Source organism: Myxine glutinosa, chromosome 2 (assembly GCF_964187855.1).
Source record: "Myxine glutinosa chromosome 2, kmMyxGlut1.1, whole genome shotgun sequence".
Classification (NCBI taxonomy): domain Eukaryota; kingdom Metazoa; phylum Chordata; class Myxini; order Myxiniformes; family Myxinidae; genus Myxine; species Myxine glutinosa.
In genome coordinates this window covers 82,867,669-82,893,882 of record NC_136262.1, presented here as the reverse complement: position 1 = coordinate 82,893,882, position 26,214 = coordinate 82,867,669, and the positions used below count along the sequence as shown (strand labels likewise).

General features: G+C 49.0%; 1 protein-coding gene across 2 annotated transcripts in view; it reads right to left on the bottom strand.

The window, feature by feature from the left end:
* Positions 1 to 26,214, bottom strand: part of LOC137421640 (thrombospondin type-1 domain-containing protein 4) — a 275,809-nt gene that overhangs the window by 206,266 nt on the left and 43,329 nt on the right. For both annotated transcript variants that reach the window (XM_078771163.1, XM_068107883.2), the window contains one exon: positions 12,151 to 12,746. In XM_078771163.1, coding sequence (XP_078627289.1) covers positions 12,151 to 12,746 — 596 coding nt within the window. The remainder of the gene's footprint in view (positions 1 to 12,150; positions 12,747 to 26,214) is intronic.

The window sequence follows — 26,214 nt, the reverse complement described above, 5'->3', positions numbered from 1 at the left end:
CCCCGCGACGACGAGAAGGTGGAATCGACCTTGCGCTGCGCGGAAAACAGGGGCGTTCCGAAACCCGTTTGGCGAGAGGAGTTACCTGGCCGCGTAATTACCTTTAGACACGTGAAGTCCCCGTGAGTTCGTGCACGGAACGTACGGGTCGCACTTTGGAGCCTCGCACGCGGTACAAACCGCGCTCGGTTTTCCCCGTCTACAAGGCCGCGTACGGGTCGCACGTCGAACCTCGCACGCGGTGAAAAACCGCGTTTGGGTTTCGCCCCGTCTACAAGGACGCGTACGGGTCGCACGTTGAGCCTCGCTCGCGTTGCAAACCGCGTTTTGGTTTGGCCCCGTTGCTTGGCAAGGAGGTGCGCTGCAACAGCTGTCCCCGGTACGAGACGGCACGTTGGAGCACGTCCGCCCGGGGTTCGTTCAACCGCCCGAGTGCGGTGACGGTGACTATCCTCTTGGTCAAGAGGGGCCCAGAGACATTGTGCGGGACCGAGACCAAAAGGGTTTCGTGAGTACTCACCGGGACACACATGTATAAGATGGCCATCTTAATCATTGGGAATTGATTGTGAATTGGGAATTGGTGAGGATTATGTATTGTTGATTGCTCGGGGAAAATCTCCGTGGTTGTGTCATTGAAATATTGTTGATGGTTGTGTCATTGAAATTGTTTGGTATCATTACCCTTGAAATATATTCTTGAACGTCAGTTGTCTCTTGGGTGAAATTCATATGGCTTGCGTGGCGAAAGCGCATATATAATACAGCTTTCTGGCGAAGTTCCTCTCACGGTCCGGGGGTCACTGAGACCAGGTATTCACCGAGGGGACCACGTAACAGAATTGGGGGCTCGTCCAAATTACGATTTGCGGTTTCGCAATTGGGTCTACGTCCGGGATCTAAAATTGTATAAAATAATAAAATAATAATATTTTTTATTAATTAAAATTTATTAATTAATTATTAATTGGTAATTTTTTTTTTTGAGAATTTGGGGAAAGTCTTGGGTGAAGGTTAACAGGTGTTAACGATAGGCACCATGGCGTTTGTGGCACAGAACTTTGGGGTAACACCGAGTGAGGCACAGTTCCGAGCGTTGCTAAAGTCGGACCTCTTGAAATTGGCCAAACATTTTAACTTGGAGGTCCGAACTAATTTGAGGAAGGCAGAGTTGCAGGCCACGGTGATACAATCTATGGTGGGATTAGGAAAATGGGACGAGTTAGCCTGGGAGTGGCTACCCGAAGAACCAGAAGACGTTGAGCTCCGGAAACTGGAGTTGCAGTTACGGAGCCAGGAACGGATTAAAGAAGAAGAAAGGAAAGCAGAAAAGGAAAGAGCAGAAGAAGAAAGGAAAGCAGAAAAGGAAAGAGCAGAAGAAGAAAGGAAAGCAGAAGAGAGGAGGGAAGAGAAACAAGCAGAGGAAAGGAGAGTGGAAAGAGAACTCCAGGAAAGAAGAGAAAAGGAACAAGCAGAGGAAAGGAGAGCTGCAAGGGAGCTCGAAGCAGAGGAGAGAAAAGCGGAAAGGGAATTAAAGGAACGTGACATGGAGCTTCAGCAAGAAATCAAATTCAAGGAGCTGGAGTTAATGAGAGAACGGGGAGAGGCACCACCCTTGCTGACGGGGTCGACACCTAACCAGAAAACCTGGGATGTGGGCAGACATGTGAGGCTGGTTCCACCGTTCAGTGAAAAAGAAGTCGCGAAATTTTTTCCACACTTTGAGAAAGTGGCTCGACAATTAAACTGGCCGGAGGAGGCATGGACCATACTCGTGCAAAGTGTGCTGGTGGGGAAAGCTCAGGAAATTTATTCGGCGCTACCAATGGACCAATGTGCAGATTATGAGGTACTGAAGAAGCACATCCTCAAAGCCTATGAGTTGGTTCCGGAAGCTTACAGGCAAAAATTCAGGAATGCCAGGAAGAGGGAGAGTGAGACCCATGTGGAGTTTGCCAGAGTGAAAGAAAACATGTTTGATCGGTGGTGTGAGTCAAAAGGAGTCGGGAAAGACTTCGAAACATTGCGGGACTTGATCCTGGTGGAGGAATTCCAGCAGTGTGTCCACGAGGACATCAAAGTGTACCTGCAGGAAAAGAAAGTACCGAAGTTGTGGGACGCAGCCACCATGGCAGATGATTATGCCTTAACCCACCGAATAGGGGTCCACGAACCTAACTCCTCGCCTAGATCTCCGCAGGGGAGGTGGGGAACAGCAGGTGCGGAGAACGACCATACATGGCGGCGGCCTCGAGAGGATTATGGGGACAACTATGATACCCCACCGGTTCGAAATCGGAGGGATGAGGGCCCAAGACAAACTTATAGTTCGGGGGGCCCGAGGCAGACCACGAGTTTTTCCTCCGGGCCTACTTGCGCTTTTTGCAAGAAACCTGGACACTTGATGTCCAGTTGTTACCGCAGGAAAAGCGAAGACCCAGAGCGGAGTCCGACTACTACGACTCCAAACGCAATGGCCATTGTGAGAAATCGCCATCAAAAGGGTTACCAACCCTTTATTTCAGAGGGGTTTGTGTCACGGGATGGAGCCTCGACTAACCGGAAACCGGTTAGGATATTGAGGGACACAGGGGCACATCAATCTTTAATGCTTGAAGGCATTTTGCCATGGTCCGAGGAGACGGCAACGGGGGATAGTGTTCGTTTACAGGGGATCGGGGGCGGTGTTAGTGCTCCCCTTCATGTCATCCATTTGGAGTCCGATTTGGTGTCAGGACCGGTCACCGTCGGTTTACAAGCCACGCTTCCTGTAGAGGGTGTATCTGTGGTTATTGGGAATGATTTGGCCGGGGGTCAAGTTTATGGTAACCTGAGGGTTGGTAAAGAGCCCAGCAGGGAAAATAACGCCACACCAGCTCGGGATGGCGACAAAAGTGCCAAGTTATTTGTAGGGGGACTGAACTTCAAAACAGAGGAAGAAGTTCTGACCTCTGTCTTCAACAGATATGGGCCGCTGGTGGAAGTGCGGTTGGTAAGAGACTGGGAAACGCAACAGTCAAGAGGGTTCGGCTTTGTCACGTTTGCCAGCACAAAAGACGCCAGAGAGGCAGAGAAGAATTGGAATGGCAAGGATTTGGAGGGTCGGACCATAACAGTAGGGAAGGCATTTCGTAGGCGTCGAGAGGTCTACAGGAGAGGACAACTGGGCGGTAGTTTTGGTGGTGGCCGAGAAGGAGACCGCTATTCATGGGACTACAGGGACCAGTGGTCCCACCATAATTATTAGGGAAGTTCTGAAAAGTTGAAGCACTGAAGGCGGCGGAGCCGCCGAGCCAAGATTCCTACACGAATTAACCGTGAACGCCGTTCCTAAAGGCGTCCAGGCAGGGAACTTTTATGCACGGACTAACCGTGAACTCCACGTTCCTCAAGGCGCCCATGTAGAGAACTTTCCTGCACGGACTAACCGTGAACTCCGCGTTCCTAAAGGCATCCATGTAGTGAATACTCGGCTTGGCCTCCCGGAAAAAGTGCTATCGAGTTGCCTAACTTTGGATCTTGGATCAACCCCTTAACCTTCATTCCCAAGAAACTGACGGTCAAAGTCAGAGGGTCATGAGAGGGAGTTTGATTTGGCAGGGACAATGTCGTTGTTGGTACTTAGTCCAGAGGGAGTAATCTGGAGGGTTGAGTGATCTGGTTTGTTTCTCCAAATTGGCCGGCAAAGAAAGTTTTCGCTGGGTTCAAACTTTCTTTCTTGAAGGGGGGGAGTGTTACATATTTATGTGAATGTATGTAAATTACCATTCAGGTTGCTTATCCGTGTGTATTATACTAAGGGTTGTTGTGATGGGAGGGTCAGGAGCCCTTCGGAACCAGTGGCCGGAAACGGAAGTGGCCGGAAACGGAAAAAGAAAAGACACGAGGAGAGAAAAGGAGGGGATTCTTCTTCCTCGCCCCGCGACGACGAGAAGGTGGAATCGACCTTGCGCTGCGCGGAAAACAGGGGCGTTCCGAAACCCGTTTGGCGAGAGGAGTTACCTGGCCGCGTAATTACCTTTAGACACGTGAAGTCCCCGTGAGTTCGTGCACGGAACGTACGGGTCGCACTTTGGAGCCTCGCACGCGGTACAAACCGCGCTCGGTTTTCCCCGTCTACAAGGCCGCGTACGGGTCGCACGTCGAACCTCGCACGCGGTGAAAAACCGCGTTTGGGTTTCGCCCCGTCTACAAGGACGCGTACGGGTCGCACGTTGAGCCTCGCTCGCGTTGCAAACCGCGTTTTGGTTTGGCCCCGTTGCTTGGCAAGGAGGTGCGCTGCAACAGCTGTCCCCGGTACGAGACGGCACGTTGGAGCACGTCCGCCCGGGGTTCGTTCAACCGCCCGAGTGCGGTGACGGTGACTATCCTCTTGGTCAAGAGGGGCCCAGAGACATTGTGCGGGACCGAGACCAAAAGGGTTTCGTGAGTACTCACCGGGACACACATGTATAAGATGGCCATCTTAATCATTGGGAATTGATTGTGAATTGGGAATTGGTGAGGATTATGTATTGTTGATTGCTCGGGGAAAATCTCCGTGGTTGTGTCATTGAAATATTGTTGATGGTTGTGTCATTGAAATTGTTTGGTATCATTACCCTTGAAATATATTCTTGAACGTCAGTTGTCTCTTGGGTGAAATTCATATGGCTTGCGTGGCGAAAGCGCATATATAATACAGCTTTCTGGCGAAGTTCCTCTCACGGTCCGGGGGTCACTGAGACCAGGTATTCACCGAGGGGACCACGTAACAGTAACACTTACCACACCGCGCTTCCATGTGCTCCCTCGCACACGCGCTACGACCGACTCACTCTCGCCAGCACCCTCACTCCTTGGCACGCACTTTTTCCTCACACACCCCAGAGTCGGACTTTCTCGCACACCTCCTCTTTCGCACACCAGACCTGTCGCACACTTCACAAACGGCCTCTCACGAACACCCTGGTCCATCTCGACCCCCAAGCTTCTTAAATCCCCTGGCGCATCATACGCACGACCATATTGGTCACCACTTACACCGGGTCCTCTTCCTCTTCGCTTCTCCTCCATCACCTGCGAATCCCTCATCCGGTTAATGAGCACATCATCACGATCCAAACACAGACTTTGGACCAATTCTTTTATCTCCTCTTTTATCTCTTTCTTATCCCCTCTCCGTCGCTTCTTAATTTCGCTCACCCCTTCTTCCACTTCTTCTAATTTCTGCTTCACCTCTTTTATTCCCCGGTACGTCTCCTCAAGCTCGTCCTCCAAGGCTACCTTGACCGTTTCCATGTGCGTCCTCACCTGCTGGTCCTTCGTCTCCATTACCTCTATCACCTCGTCCAACCTCGTTGTCAGTCCCTCACGTACCATCTGACATTCCCTCTTCGTCGCTACCAAGTCATTTTTTAGGTCATTTTGTGTCGCTTTTAACCCTCCTATTACCGCTGTGTTCTTCTTTACCTGGTCCGTTAGTTCTTTTTGTCCCTCCGTCAGCTGTTCCACCTCCTGCGTCAGGTCCTCTCTGCCCCCTTGTAACTTTACAGTCCCCTTTCTCACCTCCTTCTCCATGTGCTCCTTACAGTGCCTCACCTCCTCGCGCACTCCTCCGACCTCCTCACTCATCACTTGCATCTCCTGCCCAGATGCCACCCTCATCTGCTCCATTTCCTCCCTGTGAGCATCCAGTTTGGTTTCTACCCCCATTCTGACCCCCTCTATCTGCTGCTCCATTTGTTTAACTTCCCTTTCCGCTTGGTCCCTCATGTCCCTCAATTTGCCTTCCATACTGTTTTCTAACCCTATTAACCCATTTCTCACCTCTTTTATCCCGTTGTCTAAACCCTCAAAATTATTGTCTAACTTCCCAAATTTCTTGTCTAACTCCTTAAAATTATTGTCTAACCCCTCACTGGTACCCCTCGCTTCGTCCCTCATTACCCCCATTTGGTTTCCCATTACCCCCATTTGGCCCTCCAATCGCTCACCCAATCGCTCATTATCAGCTCTCATTTCCTCCCTCATTTGCTCGCTATTCTGGGCCATAAGGGCCTTCATTTGTATGAAAAAAAGGTCCAAATTTACCAGCGGCGCTACTACGGTCGCGGGCGTGGGCACCGTGGCCATGTGCGAGGCGCCATTTCGCGCGCCCGCCATGTCGGGCGCAACGACGCTAATTTGTGCGTCTGCTACCCTCGCTGCTTCGCTCTCCTCGCGTTCCTCAATTTGGTCCTGGACCGACCCTGCCTCACTCTCCACTACCGGACCCCAGCCGACTTGGTCTGCCATAGCGCGACTTTCAAAATTCGGGTTTTTATTTTCGTAAAACAAATTCAAATTTCGCCGTTATAATTTCGAGCGCGTAAACGCGCTCCGGGTCCAATCTCACTCCTCGACACCAAATGTTACAGACGCGGTTGTGGATGTTGGTTAACCGAGCGGTTTGGTATGACCACGTCTGCACAGTTTACCCGATTCCACTCGAACGTTGCCGAGTCGCGCTATGCTAAATCAATGATGGAAAAGACACAACGGCTGGATTAAAATGACACGACACCAAGGGTTCAGTTCTCAAGACCTCCGGAGGAGGTTATATTAGGGCGGAAGGTCAGATTACAACGACAAGAGGGACAGCATAGGAAGACAGGCACTTAGACACACTTATCTTATTCCCTGACAGACGACAGATAAACAGGACAAAAACTGACTCACACGGGGATTGATGGCAAGGAAAGCGGGCAGTCGATGGCTCAAGGTGCACTCTTGGCTCAAGGACAGAATCGACCCGGTCCAGTCCAAAGATACGGGAGGTCTCACTCAGCGCTGGAAGGTCACGTTCTTTCTCCAAGCTGGGGGCGCATCTGACGTCACGTCCGGTCAGTCGCCGCGTATATCCGGCGGGGAGTGACACGCCCTCGGCTCGTTAGCTCCGCCCCAGATGGAATCGGCCCGTTGCTTCTCATTGGGTGCGTGCGGGGGGGTTACCGGCTCCGCCCTTGACGAGGGGCTGACAAGGAGCCCCTTCGTGGTAACCCCGTCGGAGCGCATGGTCAATGGCGGCTAACCGAGCCGGTGTGAGGACGCACACTCCCCCGCGCAGCGCCGTTGTTGTAGTTGTTGTTGTTGTTGTTGTAGTTGTTGTTGTAGTTGTTGTTGTAGTTGTTGTTTGGGGAAGAAGATGGGAGGAGGTATGGGAAGGTCCTAAACTCACTACTGGTGCCATATAATCACATTCTGGTGCAACGAAGAGTCAGAATTAATGGAAACGAGTCCTTAACTGACATAGACTAAGAATAACTAGCAAGATGTCCGAAAGTTGTCTACGTGAGATGCGGTGGACCTGGGCACGACATTTAATGGGGGTAAAAGGGGAAGGTCGGTTCTACAGAGTGTTATTTACAGGCAATGGGACTAGGGAATGGGGGATTGGGGATAGTTGGGGAGTATTGGGGAAATAGGGGAGTATTTACAAGCGGATATTGAGGCCAAGTCCCATATCCGCAACAATATAAAAAGAGGGAGCGGAAGACAAGATGGGGAGAGAAGGGGAAGCACACAAACACAACATTTGAGAGCAGGGAGATGTGTGGGAGGGAGAGGGCTTGGGGGGAGGAGGTGTGGGAAGGGGGGGGGGGGATTTGAAACGAGCTGTGCATGCAAGAAACCCCTCAAACATTGCACAGCTGAAATAATTCTGCATGGAGGAGTGGGCCAAAATTCCTCCCAGTCGATGTCAGAGACTGGTAGACTGTTATAAGAAATGCCTACTTGAGGTTGTTTCTGCCAAAGGGGCAATACCCCCTATTAGAGCCAAGGGTGTACTTACTTTTTCCACATGCGAAATTTGCATTTATGTTTATTTAAATTATACAATGGACTACAAAATGTAAATGTTTCATGATATTTGTTATATTATATCACCTTTATCTCTCAATATTGTTGAAATGAAGATCAAATAGCTGTATGTTGAAATATGTTGAAAAAGTCAAAATTTTACATGGGGTGTATTTACTTTTTCATGTGACTGTATATATCTACATATCTGGGCAGTGTCTGTTGTCACTGAACTTTTTATAGTTTGAACTTAGAACTTAACTAATAACTTAACTAATAGAACTTAACTTTTGTTTCCGTGATTGTGAAGTGTTTTCACCCCTCAGCCCAATGGGCTAAGGGGTATTGTCGTCAGAGATGTCGTCCGGGCGGGCTGGCGGGCGTCCGTCAACTTTTGGTTTCTGTCAATTTCAAGGAGAACGGCTTGTCCGATTAAATCAATTTTTGCAGTGTGTGTTGGGATTGAGAAGAAGAAGGTTCCTTTCGAAAATGGGCGCGCTGCGATTTTCAATATGGCCGCCACGGCAGCCATCTTGAAATTGGTTTCCGTCAATTTCAAGGAGAACGGCTTGTCCGATTAAATCCATTTTTGGAGTGTGTGTTGGGGTTGCGTGGAGGAAGGTTCGTTTCGAAAATGGGCACGCTGCGATTTTCAATTTGGCCGCCACGGTAGCCATCTTGAAATTGGTTTCCATCAATTTCGATCAGAACGGCTTGTCCGATTAATTCTATGTTTGCAGTGTGTGTTGCGGTTGATTAGAGGAAGGTGCCTTTCGAAAATGGGTGCGCTGCGATTTTCAATATGGCCGCCACGGCAGCCATCTTGAAATTGGTTTCTGTCAATTTCAAGCAGAACGGCTTGTCCGATTAAATCCATTTTTGCAGTGTGTGTTGGGGTTGAGTAGAGGAAGGTTCCTTTTGAAAATGGGCGCGCTGCGCTTTTCAATATGGCCGCTACGGTAGCCATCTTGAAATTGGTTTCCGTCAATTTCGAGCAGAACGGCTTGTCCGATTAAATCCATGTAGGCAGTGTGTGTTGGGGTTGAGTAGAGGAAGGTGCCTTTCGAAAATGGGCATGCTACGATTTTCAATATGGCCGCCACGGTTTCCTATCACCATGCATGGGCTGAGGGGTCACACCCGCTTTCCGGTGCTATTTATTTAATAACGTGGTGGTGGTTTTGAATCACATGGTGGTGAGGTATTTTGAATTATGTGGTGGTGAGGTGTTTTTAAATGACGTGGTGGTGAGGCGTTTTGAATTACTTGGTGGTGAGGTGTTTTTAATTATGTGGTGGTGAGGTGTTTTAAATTACTTGGTGGTGAGGTGTTTTTAATTATGTGGTGGTGAGGTGTTTTAAATTAGGTGGGTGAGGTGTTTTATATCATGTGTTGGTGAGGTGTTTTTAAATCACGTGGTGGTGAGGTGTTTTGAATTACGTGATGGTGAGGTGTTTTGAATTATGTGGTGGTGAGGTGTTTTTAATGATGTGGTGGTGAGGTGTAATCGTCCCAAACTTCCAGTCTGCACCTACCCTTCCCGTATATATGTGCTGAGGGGTTCTTTTTTGAATTTATATATATTTTTTCAACCTAAATCTTCAACCTAAATTGCCTATAAAAATGTAATATCACAAACACTACAAATAAATTTGTGCGAAATAATTGTTTGTATTATGATTGGTGTAAATCATGACAACACAGCAACTCAGGTACAGTCATTATCCTCAGCTAAAATAAGCCCGTTCCTCAGTAACGACGTGTGGTGAGGCGAGCCAAGCGATCCGAGCCAAGCTAGTATATATATATATATAATTGCATGGTGGTGAGGTGTTTTATATATATATATATATATATATATATATATATATATATATTAAAATATATATATTAAAATTTTATTTAATAATATAATATTATATTTAAAATATAAAATTATATTTAATTTTAAAATTATATATTTTTTAAATCATTACAATTAATAAAATAATATTTAAAAAATTAAAATTATATTTAAAATATATATTAATTATAATAAATTATATTATATTTAATATATATATATATTTAAGAAACAGGAAGAAATTTAAGAAACAGGAAGTAAATATATCTATATATATATATATATATATTTATTTATTTTATTTTATTTTTTTGCTTTGTTTTTTTACACTTGCAACAGATGAGTGTGTCTGCATGAGCTGCATCACATATTTTCCCCTTTCCCTGAATTTGACACATGAGATGGTCATTAACATAACCACGAGTTAGGTTGTTGCCTTTTCATCTTAAGCCATCCACGTGAGCCGCCCAACGAGTCATTGCTCCTCCTAATTACGATATGTCCAGATTAAAGATCATAGGTAAGGAACAAAAGGTCCACGACATGAAAAATGTGTGATCCCACTGTTACTCGTGCAGCATCGGTATGCACACATACCCTGCACACCCCAATGCGTGCATGTTAAAAATAGCAGATGTGTCAGCTACTAGCTATGCACGCATTCCTCGCAGCGTGTGTGTGCCCGGGCGCCTCCTCCGCACACCCTCCATCCCATGCTCTCCATATGGTCAATGATGGCCATTCATTGGCAGGGTGCCACCCGTTTCCTCTTTAAATCAGTGGCGTCATTTTTTGCTGGGATGACGGGTCATTCATTTGAACCCTGAGCTCACGTTGTGGTTTGCCCTAGCCGCAGGCCGACGGATCTTTATATTATTATTACAGCATTTTTGATGTCACCCTGAGGAAATGTTCACAAAAATACTTTCTGTATACTTCATCCTGGAATTCAGCAAAAGTAAAACAAAGGTTGTTTTAAAATGTAATTCTTTATGCTCGAAGTCAAAACTCTTTGCATGTGAACGCATTTACAGTCTTACGAAGTGAAGCGATGTATTGTGAGTGGCATTAGTCTATTTATTTATTTAAGACAGGAATTGTGAATTGCATTTGTTTATTTATTTATTTATTGAAGTGATGTATTGTGAATTGCATTCGTTTATTTATTTAAGTGATGTATTGTGAGTTGCATTAGTCTGTTTATTTCTTTATTTCTTTATTTACGTGATGTATTCTGAGTTGCATTAGTCTATTTATTTCTTTATTTCTTTCTTTACGTGATGTATTCTGAGTTGCATTAGTCTATTTATTTATTTAAGACATGTATTGTGAATTGCATTTGTTTATTTATTTATTTATTTTAGTGATGTATTGTGAATTGCATTCGTTTATTTATTTAAGTGATGTATTGTGAATTGCATTAGTCTATTTATTCCATGGGGAATAAAATATGTTGATGAGGATGTCATAGGTGCCTCCATTATGACGTCATAATTTGACAAGTACAAAACTTCATCCTATCAAGATGAAATTTCTTGAGCGCCATGTCGGCATAAATTGGTGGAGAAAGAAAATAATGATGACGTCATCGGTCACGTGGTTCGGCCGCCATCTTGTAAAAACCGAAAAACTTTGCACCTCTATATCTCCGAAAGCACTGAATAGAAAAAAATGAGACATGGCTCATTGTAAAGAACTCTCCATGTGGAATAACATCTGTGAATGATGATGTCATAGGTGCCTCCATTGTGACATCATAATTTGACAAGTACAAAACGTCATCCGATCAAGATGAAATTTCTTGAGCATAATCTAGGAATAAATTTGTGGAGGAAAGAAATAATGATGACGTCATCGGTCACGTGGTTCGGCCGCCATATTTGTTTTAACACAAAAGCCTAAAAACCACTGAAAATACATCCTGGCGAGGGTTTGCAATCTCCGATTGCTCTTTTTCTTGTTTAAGTGATGTATTGTGAGTTGCATTAGCCTATACAGTATATATATTTAAGCAATGTATTGTGAATTGCATTAGTTTATTTATTTATTTTAATCGATTTTTTATTTACTTAAAGTTAAGTGCAGTAGATGTTCGACAATTATGTATCTGGTGAAATACATTGACAACGATGCATCAATCTTAAGAAGGGATGTATTTAGAGTTGTGTTCGTTTATTTATTTACCTAAGCGATGTATTGAGAGTTGGATTCATTTATTTATTTATTTTAATTGATTTTAATTTACTTAAAGTTAAACGCAGTAGATGTTCAACAACACAAGGATTTAGAAAGAATATTCTCACAGTTGGTTACCAAAACTATAACGTTTTGATTCCTCAAACACGATATTGAGTCATCAAAATCTATCCAAAAGTTTTTCATATTCTATCCGAGTTGGAATTTAGACGAGTAATTGATATCCTGCATATATACTGAGGACAATAACAACAAACTTTTTTTTTTGTTTTATCAGAGGTGTAACCGACCTTCTCTGTGTCACTCTGTGATGCCAAGAGTTTGTTGGTGATGAGATGCGGCGAGGAGCAGCACCCTGATGGCGACGAGGTGTAGCAAACCAAGAAAAGGCTGCAGTGTTGGACGGCCCAAGGTAAGATAAATGGTAGGGTACTGAAGGATTGGGGTAAAAGGCATGCGAAGGAAGGCAGGGCCGTGTCTGCTCCGCAACCCCAGAGCCGCAAGTTCGAGTACATGCGGACCAAGGCCCCCAACCACCCCAAGTGCCTGGTATGTCCTTTGTGGGTGAGACGGATTCTCGGCGTGTTCGCGGATGCGCCCTTCTCCAGCTGTTCCATTTGGCAGCTTGCCCGAGGCGTACAAAGGCTTTGGTTTGGGTCAGTTGGTCGTCTCCCTCCGTTTTTGAAGTGATGACAGGTGGAGGATTTCCTTGAAGAATTCTGGGCAGGAGGTTGAAATGGAATGCTCGAGCAGGTGGACTTGAAGTTGGAGCAAGCTGACGAAAGTGTTGTGCTGTGAGACAGCGGCCTTGTGGACAATGGACCGAAGCATTCTGGAATACGCTGCTGCCGACAGCTGCCTGGTCTCGATTCCTCAAGCTTCCCTCCTGTCGGCACAAGATATGACACAGGACATTGGGGGAATTCAGTCATCATGTCTCTTCTAATGATGTCTACAAATATTGTCATATTATACTCATATATGCTTTCAAAGCTTTCTGCGTCCATCAAATCACATTATCGATTCAGTTTCCAAACAAATCCTCCCGGCCCCCCCCCTCCCCTCCCCCCCCATAAGTTTTAGCTATAATGTTTGAATGAAGTAGTTTTTTGATCATTTGCAAGATGAAAAACTTATATGTACCTAAAATGCTTGTTACTCGCTCTCTTCAAATCTACTGACTTTATGAATCGGTTCTGATGTATGGTTGCAAAACATGAAAATAATTTCAGATTTTTGCAGTGTAGGAGCTGTGCTCCCACGTAATCGGAAGAATGGACGCGACAAAAAGCTGGAATTCGTCCGAGTTTCTTTATTGAAACAAAACAACTCGGGTACTCTCAAAAGCCCGTTTATCGGGCAGCAATATATATACACACATTATCCCGGAGCGTTTTCCCGGGAAAGGCGAGAGGGGGCGTGGCCGGGCGTCCTGGACGCGGCCTGGCAAGTCGAGGGCGGGCATGGCCGGGCGTCCCGGACGAGGCCTGGCAAGTTGAAAGCGGGCCTGCACGGGCGTCCTGGACGAGCCCGGCATGGTGATCGCTCCGCGTCCTTGGTAGGTGCAAGGCGATTGTGTAAACCCAGCGGTAGCCACACGTCTCCCCAGAATCAACTTGCACCGGCAGGGTCAATTTAAGGGGGGTTCTGATGACCTGGCCGAAGCGACCCCTGGCGGGTCGTGGGGGGGGGGGGTCCGGTGTGGTGGTGGGTGGTCGAGTGGGGGGCACCGTGGACGGGGGGTGGCCTCGCCGTGGCGGAAGGGCCAACCGTGGCGGTTGGTCGATGTCCACGTGCGCCGGCTTGAGGCGGTCCACCGCAATCCGGTCCGACCTGCCGCCAATGTCGATGACGAACGACTTGTCGTCCCGTCGCAGGACCCGGAAGGGCCCGTCGTACGGCGGCCAGAGTGGCCCCCGATGTGCGTCATGACGCACAAAAACGTACTCCGCTGTGCGAAGCGCTGGGGGGACGTAGGACTGGGGGTCACCATGGTGGGACGTTGGCACGGGGGCAAACCGTCGGGCGGCCTCCTGGAGGTCCGAGCGCTGGTGAGCTGCGGACCAGGCACTGGTAGCGTCGGGCACGAATTCGCCCGGGACGCGTAGCGCCTGGCCGTAGACAAACTCGGCGGTGGATGCCCGGAGGTCCTCCTTGGGGGCCGTGCGGAGGCCCAAAAGGACCCACGGCAGCCGGTCGGCCCAACCGCCGTCCTGAAGGCCGGCCATGAGCGCGGCCTTCATGGAGCGGTGGAATCGCTCGCACAACCCGTTGGCTTGGGGGTGGTAGGCCGTAGTAAGGTGGAGCTTGACCCCCAGGTTGCGGGCGACCGCGCCCCACAGCTCAGAGGTGAACTGCGGTCCGCGGTCTGACGAGATGTCCACCGATGCGCCGAAGCGGGCGACCCAGGTGGCGATGAAAGCCTGCGCCACGTCGGCGGTGGTGGTGGAGATGAGGGGAATGGCCTCCGGCCACCTGGTGGTCCTGTCCACCATGGTGAGCAGGTGTGTGAACCCCCGTGATGGGGGGAGGGGGCCCACCAGGTCCAGGTTGACGTGGTCGAAACGTCGTTCGGGCACGGTGAAAGGTGCCAGCGGGGCCTGGGTGTGTCGGTGGACCTTGGCCTGTTGGCAGGCTGTGCAGGTGCTGGTCCAATCACGGACGTCCCGTCGAAGGCCGTGCCAGACAAATCGCGCTGACACCAGCTTCTGGGAAGCTTTCCGGCCTGGGTGGGAAAGGCCGTGGAGGGAGGCGAAGATGCGGCGTTGCCAGGTAACGGGCACGATTGGGCGAGGCTGGCCTTGGGAGACATCGCAGAGCAGGACAGTGTCCGCGAAGGGGATGTCGGCCAGGCGGAGGCCCGTGTCCGCCGCCCGGAGGGCTTGCACCGTGGTGTCGGTGGTTTGGTCCGCCGCCATAAGCGCGAAGTCCACGCCGAGGTGGACCACGTTCGCGCTGGCCCGAGAAAGACAGTCGGCCACGGAGTTGTCTTTGCCGGCGACGTGCCGGATGTCCGTGGTAAACTCCGACACGGCGGAGAGGTGGCGCTGTTGGCGGGCTGACCACGGCTCCGTGACCTTGGACATTGCGTAAACCAACGGCTTGTGGTCGACGAATGCCGTGAAGGGTCGGCCCTCCAGGAGGTGGCGGAAATGGTGAATGGCCAGGTGTAGACCGAGGAGCTCATGGTCAAAAGTGCTATATTTGAACTCGTTCGGCCGGAGCTGCCGGCTGAAAAAGGCGAGTGGCTGCCAAACCCCGTTCACCCATTGCTCATGTACGGCGCCCACCGCGTAGTCGGAGGCATCCGTGGTGAGGGCGATGGGAGCATTGAGCACCGGGTGAGCGAGCAGTGTTGCGTCGGCGAGGGCCCGCTTTGAGCTTTTGAAGGCCGCGTCCATTGCTGCGGACCAGACAATGTCGTGCTTGGCCGGCTTGCCCCGGAGGGCTTCGTAGAAGGGCCGCATGAGTTGAGCAGCGCAGGGCACGAAGCGGTGATAGAAATTCACCATTCCCAGGAATTCCTGCAGGGCCTTTATGGAGCGGGGACGCGGAAACGTGGTGATGGCCTCGACCTTGGTTGGCAGCGGCACGGCCCCGTTCTTGGTGATGTGGTGGCCCAAAAAATCAACGGCCGTCGTGCCGAAGTGGCATTTGGCCGGGTTGACGATGAGGCCGTGCTCGCTGAGGCGCCCGAACAGTGTTCGGAGGTGGAGGAGGTGCTCGGCCCGGGACGTGCTGGCGACGAGGATGTCGTCCAGGTAAATGAAGAGGAACGGCAGGTCACGCAGCACGCCGTCCATCAAGCGCTGGAACGCCTGAGCCGCGTTCTTGAGGCCAAACGGCATCCGCAGGAATTCGAACAAGCCGAACGGCGTGATGACAGCCGTTTTAGGGACGTCGGCCGCCCTGACAGATACCTGGTGATATCCCCGTATGAGATCGATTTTTGAAAAAATGACCCGTCCTGCCAGACGGGCGGAGAAGTCTTGGATGTGCGGGATCGGATACCTGTCGGGGGTGGTAGCGTCGTTAAGGCGGCGGTAGTCGCTACATGGGCGCCAGCCGCCCCCTGGTTTTGGGACGATGTGTAGTGGCGAAGCCCACGCGCTATCGGAGCGCCGCACGATGCCGAGGTGTTCCAAAGCGTCGAACTCGGCTTTGGCCACGGCGAGCTTGGCTGGGTCGAGGCGGCGGGCTCTGGCGTAGACTGGCGGGCCCGTGGTTGGTATGTGGTGCTCGATCCCATGTCGTACTGCGACGGCCGAAAACGTCGGCCGCGTGAGGGCCGGGAACTCCGTGAGCAGGCGAGCAAACTCGTTCGCCGCCGGGAGGGTGCATGCCAGCTCGGTCGGAGCGGAGCTGCTCAATGTGCATACCAGGGAGCTGAAGGTCTCGGCGTTGATGAGGCGACGCCATTGGACGTCCACCAGCAGTCCGTGTGCGCAGAGGAAGTCGGCGCCTAGCAGAGCCATGGGCACGCTTGCGGTTACAAAAGTCCAATTAAAGCGTTGGCCGCCGAAGCAGAGGGTGACGTTGCGCGGGCCGAAGGTGCGGATGGCCGATCCATTGGCCGCAACCAAGGAGGGGCCGCAAACCGCGGACTGCCTGTCCTGATCGGAGGCGGGTATGATGCTCAGTTGGGCGCCGGTGTCGCACAGGAAGCGCCGTCCGGACGCTTTGTCCGTGATGAAAAGTAAGTTGCCCGTGTGGCCGGCGCTCATGGCTGGTAATGAACGCCGGCCCGGCCGTTTCCCGGCCTGCCGAAGGTGCACGGGGGTCGGCATGTCCGGGCCTTCTGTCCGAACCTGGCATGATAGTAACACCACGCTTGGTCAGGTGGAGGCCCCGGTCGTCGTGCTGGAGGTGGTCGGCTCGGTGTAGCGGCCGCCAATTGCGTCGGCAGTTCGGTCGTCGACCATGCCGGGTGCTCGGGCGCCATGGGCGTTGCGTCGGATGGCGGTGGGCCCCCGGTCACTGCTGCAATGTGTTGGCCTGCCGTGGAGATCTTGTCGGCTTCCCTGGCGAGGGCGCGGTGATCCGTGATCGTCGTGCTCGCCAGGGCGAGGCGTACCGGGCTAGGCAGCTGACGGAGGAACACCTCCCGGAACAGGAATGCCGGAGAGTGCTCGCCGAGCAGCGAAAGCATGTAGTCCATTCGCTCGGACGGGCGCGTGTCGCCAAGCTCAGGCAGGTCGAGCAGGCACTGTGCGCGTTCCACCGATGAGAGGGCGAAAGCGTCGAGGAGGAGCTTTTTAATCGCGCCATATTTGTCAGCGGCTGGCGGGCTCTCGAGGAGGCTCAGGGCGCGGGCCGCGGTGGCTGAGCCGAGCGCTGCTACCACATGGTGGAAGCGGGTGTCGTCGGCCATGATGCCTCGCAGGGTGAACAGGGAGTCCGCCTGGGCGAACCAAATTGCCGCGTGAGCCTCCCAGAAGGTAGGCAGTTTGAGGGCAACTGCCGTGTCCATGTCGGTAGGTCACCAATGTAGGAGCTGTGCTCCCACGTAATCGGAAGAATGGACGCGACAAAAAGCTGGAATTCGTCCGAGTTTCTTTATTGAAACAAAACAACTCGGGTACTCTCAAAAGCTCGTTTATCGGGCAGCAATATATATACACACATTATCCCGGAGCGTTTGCCCGGGAAAGGCGAGAGGGGGCGTGGCCGGGCGTCCTGGACGCGGCCTGGCAGGTCGAGGGCGGGCATGGCCGGGCGTGCCCGGGCATGCCCGGGTGTCCCGGACGAGGCCTGGCAAGTTGAGAGCGGGCCTGCCCGGGCGTCCTGGACGAGCCCGGCATGGTGATCGCTCCGCGTCCTTGGTAGGTGCAAGGTGATTGTGTAAACCCAGCGGTAGCTGCTACAGCAGTAAGTTTCCTTAAACAATCGCAAAAAGCGCATTTTATCGAATGCCAAATGTGTCGAAGTACAAATGACTGCGCATATTTCACACGAGAAATCGCACTTTCGAGAAACACGGTTGTGTCTGTGTAAAGTTTTTTGTACATTAAACATTCCGTGGAGTTTTGTGTGCTGTTCACTTCCTTTCTTAGTGCAATTTAGCATGTACGTAGTAATTCAGCAAGTGATCTCTATAACATGGCTCTGCTGTTCCATTTGTCCTATTGTGTCCTGGTCCGTTCAGTGCACTAGTACTAGCTCTTCCATGAGCCTCGACTATGTAAGCAAAAAAATTAATAAATAAGTACAGATGCATTCAAAGTACACCGCCCCCATGCCAAATCAATAAATAACATTCTCCAGCGCGGCATTGCCAGGGCACCTTCGGCACCCGGCAATACCACCGTGCCGCACATATAGACGGTATTGGGAGGGAGAGGTGTATAATAAATTGATCGATTAATTGCAAAATTAAAATAAATAAATGATGATCATAAAATAATTTCTCAATCAATTGGCTAATAACTTACCTCAACCACCAGTGTTTCATCCGAAGCTGTAACTTTTTGAGAATTAATTAAATAGGTCATTAATCGAAAAAATTTAATAATTAATCGACTAATCAATGAATAATTACTCGATTAATTGATTAATCAATATCAATTTAATCAATAAATTTTTGATTTGATTTATTAATTAATCAATAAATCGAAAATATCCTTTATAGCCACATCACTTGGTCATTGTCGTGTCCAAATATCAGGTTCCTAGCTCAAAAGGTGCCTGAGATATTGCCTAGAAGAAAATACATGTGATTAATAACGAAAATAAATAAATAATCATAAAATAATTAAATTATTAATCAACTGGCTAATAGAATACTTAAACCACCACCATTTCATCCGAATATGTAACTTTAAAAAAATTAATTATTGAAGTCCGTAATCAAATTAATTAATCGATTAATTGATTAATCAATAAATCAACAATAGCCTTTACAGCCAAATCACCAGGTCATTGGCATGTCCAAATATCAGCTTCCTAATTCAAAAGGTGCCCGAGATAATGCCCAGAAGAGAAAGGAAATATATAAGTACTTAATTAATCGATAATAATTAAGTAATTAATCAATTAATTGATTAATCAAAAAATATATATATTGTTTTTGCAAAAGCACTTGCTCACTATTGCGCCGAAATTTTAGCTTCCTAGCTCAAAGGCTGGCTGAGATATTGCCCGGACAAACAAACAAGAAAGAAAGAAACCAGAGTGAAAACTGAGTACTCCCTTTCAGCGTGCGTTATTGCCGAGCCCCCTTCGGTGTCCGGCAATGACGTCATGCAGGCAGCGCCTGGAGATGTCATAGGAAAGGAGCGGTGTACAATAAACTGATGTAGCAACTAATGTTGATTTAGTTTATTGTTGGGAAGACCTTCAATATTTCTGACTTTTAAATAATTTATTGTAGTTCCTTTTCATTTTAACTCTTTTGGCAAACGCGTTCACATGCATCGACATCTCGACGAAAGCTATTGGTAACCATAAACACAAAAGCTGTCATGATTTCATGTAAAATCATGATTTCATTGAGAAACTGTGCCCTCCACCTTGTTTCAACACCAGAGGCTGCAATATTCCAAAAGTGTTCCGATGCAATACAATAGTGATTACAATAACAAACCTTTGTCAACATTTCTTCATTGGAAATTTCAGCTTTCTTCTCTTTATAGATGTGCCCAACCCATTTGTACTGTATCATCACTTACTTTCTGTTGTCCTTACAGCAAGCGAGTGCTTTGGGGTCATCTGCATATGATGTTTACATGAAGATTGAGTGAGTTCAAGACAAAACCAAGAGAGAACACAACAAATCTATAACAGCATTCGGTAGAGTGCATACCTCCGCCAAGGTGAACACTTTATGTTTTGTAGCCCACTGATAGGCCGGATCTGGATTCGGACCTGAACCAAAATCGAATCGGCTTCTTCTTGTCACCTACAACTCATCCACCCAGTTTTGTCAGAAGTCGTCCCCAACTTTTTAAAATAACATGTTTTCTATATTTTTTTAAATTTAGCCCTATCACTGGTGAAAAATCACTTTAAAATTTTAAAATTCTCTGATCCGGATTCGTATTCAGATCTTCACCAACATTGAATCAATTCTTCCCTGTCACACACCCAACCTGTCACCAAGTTTCATCCGAATCCATCTTTAACTTTTTGAAATATTATGCTACAGTATATATAGTTTTTTGCCCTATCTCTCAATGGTGAAGAATCACTAAAAAAAAAGTATATCATCCGGAATGGAATCATCACCAAAATTGAAAAAATTCTTCCTTTTCACACACTCAACCTGTCCAATAAGTTTCGGCTGAAACTGTCGACAACCTTTTGAGATATCGTGTTCACAGACAGACAGGGGTGAAAACATACCCTCCATCCACCTTCGGTAGCGGAGGTAAAAGGAAAAGTACGAAATGAAGAAAAGAGGAGCAAGGGAAAGGGAAGCAGGAAGGTATCAGCTTTCTTCGTAAAGAGGCGAACACTAATGTGGAGCGAAAGGAGGAATGGAAATTCAGTCCTGTTTGTGTACTTAATGTGTAGGTGGTGCCAATGGGTAATGCAAGCTTAAAGGATCGTGCACTGTTTTCCTGCTTATTCCATGTGTAGATACAATGGAATACTCGTCTTAGTACAGTCTAGGATCCGACTGCGGCAGCTGACAACACTCCCTACAATATTTGACCCATGATCTTTGACCTAGACCCGTTAACCTTTTACCCCTTACCCATCACTACATAAACTCCGGCCCCTTACACCCACATTTCCTTCTCTTGCTCTGACGAAGAGCTAATGCTTGAAATGTCAGCCTCACATCACTTCCCGGCACAGGTAATGTACTCATCAGTTTTTAGGTAATGAAATAATTGCAGCGAGAGAAGTCCGGCACGATTTAGGTGAACGATTTAGGTTATTGAATGTATGTATGAGAGATGGGTCAATTCCAGAGGAGTTGAGGACAGGGTTAATTGTGCCAATATGGAAGGGGAAGGGGGATGTTCGAGATCCGGGGAAGTACAGGGGCATTACACTCCTTCGTCATGTCATGAAGGTTCTGGAGAGGGTTCTGGATGGCAGGATAAGAAAGAGTGGAGAAGGAGATCGGGGAAGAGCAGCAGAGGGTTAGAAAGGGTAGGGGAATGGCAGATGGGATGTTCACACTGAGACAGCTGGTGGAGAACAGGTTGGGAGTGCAAGGTGAAATGGCATTGAAATGGCATTGTGGATTTGGTGAAGGCCTACGACACTGTCCCAACAGAGATGGTGATGGTGACACTGAGATGGATGTGTGCCGGAAGCAGAAGTTAGGTTGGTGGAAGGGATGTGCAAAGGGACGAAGGGAAGGGTTTTGGTTGGTCGTGGGATGTTGGAGGAGTTCAACGTGAACATCGGGTTGAGGCAAAGAAGTGCTCTCAGCCCACTCCTGTTTATCATGGTGATGGAGCTGGTAAGCAGGAAGGTAAACATGAAAGATTTGGGGAAGATATTGTATACGGACGATCTTGCTGTTGTGGTGGAGAGTGGGCAGGAGATGCAGGAAGTACCGGGGGAGTGGAAGGAGGCATTTGAGAAACATGGGCTGAAAATGAGCATGGAGAAGATGGAGGTGATATGGGTTGGGCAGCAGAGAAATAAATGAATATCAGGTTAGTGAGGAAGGAGATCAGACAAGGAAATAGGTCTGTGTATCTGGGGGGAACAGTAACTGGGGATGGTAAGTCAGAGGCAGAGGTGCGGAGGAAGATTCATGTGAGTGTCAATGCGTGGAGCAGGGTGGAAGGTGTAATTGCAGACAGAAATATTTAAAGGAGAATGATAGGGAAGGTTCTGATGTCATGCATAATGCCGGCCTACCTTTACGGTCTGGAGACGGTGGCACGGACAGAGAGCCAACAACAGATGTTGCAGGTTTGTGAGAACAACTGGTTCAGGAAGTTTGCAGGAGTGAAGAGGGTGGATAGAAGGAGAATGGATGAACTGAGGAAGGAGATTGGTGTGCAGATGAGCTTGATAGGGAGATTGGTGAAATTCCGGCTGAGATGGGCTGAATATTTGGTGAGGATGGGGGAAGAATGGCAAAGAGAGCAGATAGGTTGAGGGAACAAGGTAGGAGGAAAAGAGGTAGACCATGGTTGAGATGGGAGGATTGTGTGAAGAGGGATATCACAAAGGTGAGGGTGGAGAGAGTTGGTTGAAGACAGAGGGGAGTGGAGGAGTATCGTGTGGCAGGGCAGGAGCTTGGTGGTATCGGAACTCACCTCTTATAAAGAGAAGAGGATGAGAACAACAACCACAACAGCCTGCACAGGGATCAAAGAGATTGATGGTGACTTTGGTTCAGCAGCGATTTTTGCCTTTCTTGACGAGTCTGTAATTACACTGCGCATTTTACACTCTCGCGTGTACCTCACCTGGTGGTCTGCCGTTGGCACCCTCAAGGGTCTCCCACCTGCATTTACGAGACAGTACGATCACTGGGGTGCTTCATGTGCATGGACAAGATGCCAAGGCACATGAAAAACCCTTAATGCTCTTCTACTTGAACCCACTGCAGTGCCTTGCATGCGACCAATGCCCCCAGAGCTCCTCCGCTGCAGTCGCCACATCGGTTCTGCAAGTAGTTGGCAGCTAATGGTCATGGTCTTGGTTTCGATGGTGCAACTAGGATTGAAATTAAACCATATTTTAGAGGTTAAAGTAATTATTGGGATTTTGCAAACTGCCACATGTGTGACATATAACATGCACTTGAACAAAACAGTGACTTAAAATGTATTGATGCATTTAACACTCTCATTTCCAAAAAATATGACTTTCATTGTGGATAGTGTATTTAAAAAAAAAAAAGATTGAATAACATTTGCCAAGAATTGTGGACTTCTGGGAAACTTCAACTTCAGAAGTTATGTTTGAATAAGGAATTGCATCATATAACCCTTGTTCACAGTTTTTGTCTTTTTGTTTCTTTTTTCTTTTTTGTATACTGAATCGAGGCTCGTGAAAGAGCTAACATTTATTTCACAAACAAATCAACCAGACAAACAAAATATATAAAAAGAGGGAGCGGAGGACAAGATGGGGAGAGAAGGGGAAGCACACAAACACAACATTTGAGAGCAGGGATATGTGTGGGAGGGAGAGGGCTTGGGGGGAGGAGGCGTGGGAAGGGGGGTGGGGGGGGGTGGGAGAAGTATAAAACACAAGGACACCAAGGACTTCCAGGACAGAAGTTGGTATTTCAAAAAAGTGGATTTGGGGTGAAATTAGCGGGGGTAGAAAAGATCAAGGTTTTGGATGGGGGAAGATAAGAGATGGTGGTGAACAGATGTTTTAAAGACCTGGAGGGTGGAGTGGGATTGAAGAGAGTGAGGGAGTTTGTTCCAGAGGCGGGAGAAAAGAGGAATGAAGGAGTGAAGGTGAGCAGAGAGTCTTGATTTTGGCAGTTTAACCATAAGAGGGTTGCAGGCAGATCTTATGCGACCTGTAGGAATATTTGGGGGATAGAGCCCAGAGAGAGCTGGGGGGGGGGGGGGCAAGGCCAGAGAGGAGTCGGTAGAAGACGGAAAGACCACCAACCTGCCTGCGGTGAGTGAGTGAAAGGCCCTTGGAGTTAGCTTCATCGCGGGAGATTCCAATGATTCTGAACGCTTTGGTTTCAACAGCGTGAAGGCGAGCTAGGTGTGAGGCAGGAGCACCAGCCCAGAGGGGAGAGCAGTATTCCATTGAGCTGCGGATGAAAGCCTTGTATGTGGTGAGGAGCTCAGGTGTGCCAAGGAAGGACTTCGCACGACGGAGGATGCCCAGTCGGCGACTGGCTTTGGAGGCCAGATTTGAAATGTGGTTAATGTCATTAACTATGACGGATCATAAGATGTGGTATACTCAATACTGCTGTTTAAACATGAAGAAATAATTCTGCGAGGTGATTTTTTTTGTATGCAAAGTCGAGGCTCATGGAAGCCGAGAACACAAAATTGACCAGGACATTACAGAATAACAACATTGTGAAAAGAGAGAGAACATGCCAACAGCAAGATGGAGGGACATAAGTGGGGACCAATTAGGAAGAATGGCCATGGGAAAGAATGACATCCAAGGGAGGGGGAAGGAGGACACTTGGGGGTGAAAAACCTGGATACCAGCTCAAACACAGCAGGAGAGGAAGGGAAAACTGGAGACGAAAAATTAAAGACGGTAAGTGAGATGGGGTAAAACACAATAACATGCAAAGAAAGCGATGAGTTTGCGGAGGGTTAATGAGGGTACAAAAGACCATGAGTATGGATGTGGGAAGAGGGGTGAACAGCCATCTTGGAGCCCTGGAGAGAAGAACGGAACTGAACAGACTGAGGATGTCAATTCCACAGGTGAGAGAAAAAAGAGGAACAAATGATTGGAGGTGGCAGTCAGCCTGGGTTTGGGGAGTTTAACAAGAAGAGGGTTGGCAGATTGTATGTGCCCAGCAGAAACCTGGGATGGATAGAGCCAAGATGGCAGAGAATGTGTGCACCCTGCAGAAAACTGTGATGGATGGAGCCAAGATGGCAGATTGTGTGCACTCTGCAGAAACCTGCGATGGACGGAGCCAAGATGGCAGATTGTGTGCGCCCTGTAGAAACCTGGGATGGATAGAGCCAAGATGGCAGAGATTGTGTGTGCCCTGCAGAAACCTGGGATGGACGGAGCCAAGATTGCAGATTGTGTGCGCCTGGCAGAAACATGAGATGGATGGAGCCAAGATGGCAGAGATTGTGTGCGCCCTGCAGAAACCTAGGATGGACGGAGCCAAGATGGCAGATTGTGTGCGCCCTTCAGAAACCTGGGATGGATGGAGCCAAGATTGCAGATTGTGTGCGCCCGGCAGAAACATGAGATGGATGGAGCCAAGATAGCAGCTTGTGTGCGCCCTGCAGAAACCTAGGATGGACGGAGCCAAGATGGCAGATTGTGTGCGCCCTTCAGAAACCTGGGATGGATGGAGCCAAGATTGCAGATTGTGTGCGCCCGGCAGAAACATGAGATGGATGGAGCCAAGATAGCAGCTTGTGTGTGCCCAGCAGAAACCTGGGATGGACGGAGCCAAGATGGCAGATTGTATGCACGCTGCAGACACCTGGGATGGACAGAGCCAAGATGGCAGAGGTTGTGTGTGCCGTGCAGAAACCTTGGATAGATGGAGGCAAGATGGCAGAGATTGTGTACACTCTGCAGAAACCTGGGATGGACGGAGCCAAGATGGCAGATGGTTGTGTGCCCTGCAGAATACTGGAATGGACGGAGCCAAGATGACAGATTGTGTGTGCCCTGCAGAAACCTGGGATGGACGGAGCCAAGATTGCAGATTGTGTGGGCCCTGCAGAAACCTGGAATGGACAGAGCCAAGATGGCAGATTGTGTGTACCCTGCAGAAACCTGGGATGGACGGAGCCAAGATTGCAGATTGTGTGTGCCCTGCAGAATCCTGGAATGGACGGAGGCAAGATGGCAGATTGTGTGCACCCTTCAGAAACCTGGGATGGATGGAGCCAAGATTGCAGATTGTGTGCGCTCTGCAGAAACCTAGGATGGACGAAGCCAAGATGGCAGATTGTGTGCACCCTTCAGAAACCTGGGATGGATGGAGCCAAGAAGGCAGATTGTGGGCACTCTGTAGAAATCTGGGATGGATGGAGCCAAGATGGCAGATTGTGTGTGCCCGGCAGAAACCTGGGATGGATGGAGCCAAGATGGCAGATTGTATGCGCTCTGCAGAAGCCTGGGATGGACGGAGCCAAGATGGCAGAGATTGTGTACACTCTGAAGAAACCGAGGATGGATGGAGCCAAGATGGCAGATTGTGTGCCCTGCAGAAACCTCGGATGGACTGAGCCAAGATGGCAGATTGTGTGCCCTGCAGAAACCTGGAATGGACTGAGCCAAGATGGCAGATTGTGTGTGCCCTGCAGAAACCTGGAATGGACGGAGCCAAGATGGCAGATTGTGTGTGCCCTGCAGAAAGCTGGGATGGACGGAGCCAAGATGGCAGATTGTGTGCACTCTGCAGAAACCTGGAATGGATGGAACCAAGATGGCAGATTGTGTGCACTCTGCAGAAACCTGGGATGGACGGAGCCAAGATGGCAGATTGTGTGCGCCCTGCAGAAGCCTGGGATGGATGGAGCCAAGATGGCAGATTGTGTGTGCCTTACAGAAACCTGGGATGGATGGAGCCAATATGGCAGATTGTGTGCACCTTACAGAAACCTGGGATGGATGGAGCCAAGATGGCAGAGATTGTGTGCGCCCTGCAGAAACCTAGGATGGATGGAGCCATGATGGCAGAAAGTGTGCTCCCTGCAGAAACCGAGGATGAATGGATTCAAGATGGCAGATTGTGTGCGCCCGGC